Source organism: Musa acuminata, chromosome BXJ3-10, assembly GCF_036884655.1.
Source record: "Musa acuminata AAA Group cultivar baxijiao chromosome BXJ3-10, Cavendish_Baxijiao_AAA, whole genome shotgun sequence".
Lineage (NCBI taxonomy): Eukaryota > Viridiplantae > Streptophyta > Magnoliopsida > Zingiberales > Musaceae > Musa > Musa acuminata.
Window position 1 is genome coordinate 5,428,776 of NC_088358.1, and position 5,038 is coordinate 5,433,813.

General features: G+C 37.4%; 1 protein-coding gene across 1 annotated transcript; it reads left to right on the forward strand.

The window, feature by feature from the left end:
* Positions 1-2,057: 2,057 nt before the first annotated feature.
* LOC135651209 (caffeoyl-CoA O-methyltransferase-like) lies at positions 2,058-4,748 on the forward strand. The gene is made up of 5 exons (XM_065171120.1): positions 2,058-2,241; positions 2,418-2,497; positions 3,791-3,935; positions 4,019-4,150; positions 4,338-4,748. Exons 1-5 carry the CDS (start codon positions 2,152-2,154, stop codon positions 4,635-4,637), a joined length of 747 nt encoding a protein of 248 aa, XP_065027192.1. The 5' UTR covers positions 2,058-2,151; the 3' UTR covers positions 4,638-4,748.
* Positions 4,749-5,038: the final 290 nt, after the last annotated feature.

Here is a 5,038-nt window from a genome sequence, read left to right on the forward strand (position 1 = left end):
AAAGGAGTTGACTATTCTTGTGAGATAAAAAGTCAATAATCGGATTGATTTTGTTGGATAGACTTTGACCATACAGATGACATTTCGTGAGACAATGTACCGAAGAGTCAACGACCATGCTGGAATTGACTTTCTTTTGTTTGAAGATCGGATGAGCCCTTCCCCAGCTAACTAGCGGAGTAGCTTCAGAGTGAAGCTAACTGGTGATCTGTGTTATGCGTTGCTGATCTGAATCCTTATTGATAACCGACAGATGTTGGCGAAGAAGTTCTTTGGGCTTTAGAATCTGTAGTCTGCTTTCTCACCAAATTAGCAGCTACAGTTTTTCTTTTTTTGGTTCCGAAAACCAAAGAAATAGCTTCAGCTAATCATACAATGACGTGTATAAATTCTTAGCATACAAGTTGATGAAAACATGCAGTTTTCTTAGTGTGCAATAAAACTGCTGAGAGGTATTATGAACAAAAAGGCTTCTGCTGATGACAAAATTTTCACAGTTCAAATCTATTCAATGCATCGATGATGATAACGATAGATTGCTTCATTACGTTGTTATTTGTGGCCAAATGACAGCTCACTCAGAGTTTGGACAAGAACATATCATCGGCAGTCTGAAATGTCACTGCATCGGAAAACCATCATCCAGTATGTCAGATCGGTGTGAACACAAGAAAGATGCCGAGTGTAGTCAAAAGAGGAAGTTGTTTTCGGGAGAACAAAGTTAGAATATGATTCCAGGATTTTTCATGAAGCACCATGACAAATATCGGGATTATCTTATTGAAAACACAAATATATATTAGTGGATGTTACTTCAGATATTTTAAGTGCTTCTTTTAATTCTTTGTAGATAGTGGGGTAAGAAACATTATCTTGAAAGTGTTGGAAGCTGATTTCATCCTTTCTAAATTGCAATACTGTTTGACAGAGCATTCATTATACACTGATATACTCTCCAGGGAGTAGTTATTTCTATTAGTTGTGTGCCAACCATCTGAATGTCTTAATAGAGATTTTTCAGAGGAATTGTCACTGCAATAATATATATGACAGGAAAAAAAATATTTTCAATGCCATGGGAACTGTTTATGAATTACTACATGATAAATTATATAACAGTGATTAGGCTAATAATAGTGATCAATTTTTTTTTTCACATCATATATTATCATGATATAATTGATGCAACTTAAGTGGATCCAGACACAAAATCCAACAAATTCGATCCACTATCATTAAAAAAAAAAAAGCATGATATTTTAGGTTATTTCCTTTTATTTTATGTTGATCTAATTATATAATGGGAACAATATTACAACCTTAAATATTGGTTAATGGTGGTGTATAAGACTAATTTACTAAAGGCTGAAAGTTTGAAACCTCGTCCGACACTTTGATAATAAATACTTTGATAATTTATCACAAAGTCTTGAGTTCGAATTCCGTCTTCGTTGTTTATGTTTTAGGAAAAAATATAAATACTATTTATTTATTATTATAAATTAAAATATTTTATTTTAGTAACTTTTAAAAAAAAAAATAGTACTAAGTTATTATTTTATCAACCTTAAATTGAATTATTGGGTGAAATTAGAATTGTAATGTAAATCTTCGGTCTTTCTTCCAATATTTAAAAGGACATTCCATATTTTGACTTTATGAACCTCTCAAGTGGGAATCCTTAAAATTATTATTAAAATTTTGATGATGTTATGAAATATTATTGACATAACAGTCCGTTACTAAAGAATCGCCACTCTTTCATCTCTAAGACTCTTACAACATCTATGTCGCCGAAATTGTCACATTGCCCTTATTATCATCTTAATGATAATTTTCGACCAAGTTGCAATAAATACAATTCATCGTCGGAGAAATAATTTAGTTTCCAAGTATCTTCTTCGTCACTAATGACGAAAAATTTCCTAGACAAAAATTTTTTTATTGGCCAAATGTGACTTTGTCATCTCGTCTAATATCATCGCAATCAAGTGGTACTTATAATAATGTACATGCAGTCCTTATATATCACGCCGGAATGGTGCTGTATTACTGGCCATCCGATACTTCAGCTCCTCGAGGACATCACCACCCAGCTCTCCTCGTCCTCGTATCACAAAGAGAGAAAGAAGTAGGTGAGGCAGAGCAGCTATGGCAGGATCATCTGAGGGAGTAGGAGACAAGGAACTGCCGCCGATCCTGGAACAAAGGTGCATCCTGCAGAGCGAGGCACTTTCCCAGGTTTATCCTTTTCTTTCTCGCTCTCTCCTCTATCCGAGATCTTTTTGTATACTTGTTCATGTACATATACACTCAGAAAAGGATAAATACTCTCTCTCTCTCTCTTTCTCTCTCTCTCTCTCTCTCTCTCTCTGATCTCTACGGGTATGTTTTGCCCTGTGCGGTGTACATTGTAGTACATTATGGAGACCAGTGTGTACCCTCGTGAGCCCGAGGCATTGAGGGAGCTCCGGCAAATGACAGCCACAGACCTCAGGCAAGCTCCGGCAATTCGTTTCTGGTTTTATTGAACATAATAATTAAGACACAATCATGTTGCTTTTTTTTTTTTTTTTATCTTCGGTTTACGCCTTTGTTTTTTAGTGACGAACATGAATTTTTGCCTCTATTAATCTTAATTTATGGAAGAATAGAAAGTGCAGCTTTTGATGCTATTCGTTTTGTTTTTCTTTACAGTAAAGGTTAAAATATGTATTGCTTACGTAAAAATGAGTAAAAAATCATCCCTTGTGTAAGACTTCATTGACAAAAGAAGATATATTATTATCTGGAGTGATTAGTTAATCAGTTTGTGACTTTATTTTTCTCCCTAAATATATAAGAATGGAACTTCGAATTTCACAAAATGGTTAAGCAAAAAGAAATCATCTTTAATTCATCCAGTTTTCTAAATTAGCAATGTCTACTAAAAGCCTTCAGATCTGGTCCAATATATGTGTTCTCAACTCCCTCGCACGGTGCAATCCCGAGGCTTTTACTTACAATAAAATATGGACCGGTTCATATAAATATTGTTTGCATTACCCAGTAACCTCATCACTTTGCTTATCCGGATTACTCGACAGTAACAACAACATGCTGAGAGTTTGAAAAATTCAAGCTCGAGGGATACTTAGTCAAGGCTTCCATACATGATGATCGATCGCTAATGCCTCAAACATGTGTATATAGCTGCATTTTCTTTAGATCTTAGCAATTTAAGATTAATTCTTAGTCCGCATTCACATATGAAACTTTTCTTAACAAGTCATACGTCAAGTTAGTGAGAACTGACAAACATCATCCCAGAAGTTTTGTGGTGTAATTTAATCATCCTAATTGCATTTTGTCATCCTTTTCGAAATTAAAGAGCCATTTTACTCTAATATCGAATGGTTGCAACAGTTAAATTGAAGATTTCTCCCAAAATACGTAACAACTCGAGTACGTGGCCCTTTATATTTCTTATGATTGATTTTAACAGTTCAAACTTTTTTGGTTGCATGAGATCTACTTTAGGAAGAGTCAGCATATTTTGGACTAGTATCACTTTCATGTCACTGCACCATATGTGCATCCCACATCATTAATTTCGGTGACTAATATTTTCTCAACCGCCGCCAGCATAATATACTTACTCTTCACTATATACAAACCGTTTCTGTGATCTGCGCATGTTTGCTCTTCAAAGTTGGACTTTGAGTCTCATGGCCCATCCTCCTGTTGCCATTATACTTCCAGTTTCTGATGGTTCTATTAGTTGTTACGATTTGGGAATGATATTGACCAGGAACGTCATGGCAACGGGTCCAGATGAAATGCAATTCTTGAGCATGCTATTGAAGCTGATGAATGCCAAGAAGACGCTGGAGATCGGCGTGTTCACCGGCTACTCCCTCCTCGCCACCGCCCTCAGCCTCCCCCACGATGGCGAGGTAGAGTCCTTTCTATAACACGAACAGCTTTCTTGATCGATGCAATTGGTATTGAGATACAGCTCAGCTCTCCTCGTGTGTAGATCATAGCCATCGACACTAATCGTAAGAACTTTGAGCTCGGACTCCCCTTCTTCGAGAACGCCGGGGTGGCACACAAGGTCGACTTCCGCGAGGGCCTTGCTCTACCCATCCTCAATGAACTAACGAAGGAGGTAAGAGAGAGAAAGCATTACAAACTCACTAGTGCGTTTTCCAATTTGATTTCAACCACTTATCGTACACATATTATGGTAAAAGAAATGATAAGAAAAAATGAGTACTAGGAAATAATCTTTGATATGTAGTGTTTGAATGGATTGAATCGAGATGTACATGGCCGGGTGTGTGTTTTACTTTCAGGAGAAATACAAGGGATGGTTCGACTTTGTGTTTGTGGACGCAGACAAGAGCAACTATATGAACTACCATGAGAGGGTGGTGGAAATGGTAAGGGTGGGGGGCATCATCGGGTACGACAACACGCTCTGGAATGGCTCGGTGGTGGCGGAGGCAATGGCGGAGCGACCATTCCCCTGGTACATCATGGAGAGCCGGGATGCCATCTTGGAATTCAATGCGTACCTCGCTGCCGACTCGCGGGTGGAGATCTGCCACCTCTCCATCGCCGACGGCCTCACTCTTTGTCGCCGTCTTCGTTGATGTCCTTCATGGCTATCGTGATTGAAGCAGCCTCTCATGAATAAATTGTACTTGTACAAGGACAAGGAATAAGGCTGCTGCTGAGCTTGATTGCAGATCCATTTACATCCATTCAAACAATTATTATTGGTCGATCTAATTCTCTAACCATTTCATTTCTAAGGAGTTCATCCCTTAAAAAATCACTGGTTAGAAAAATTCTTCATTTGATAAAATCAATATCGGAAAGAAAAACTTCAAATCTTGTTCATAAGCATAGTGAAAGCATAGCATAGTGAAAGCAGTAAGACAGTTTGTAATAAAGATAAATTATAAGAATAAAAATGTAAATCGAATTTTATAGTAGTTCGGTCGTCGTGACCTACATCCACTCTCAATTCCTCTTCTGTCGAGGCCACCGA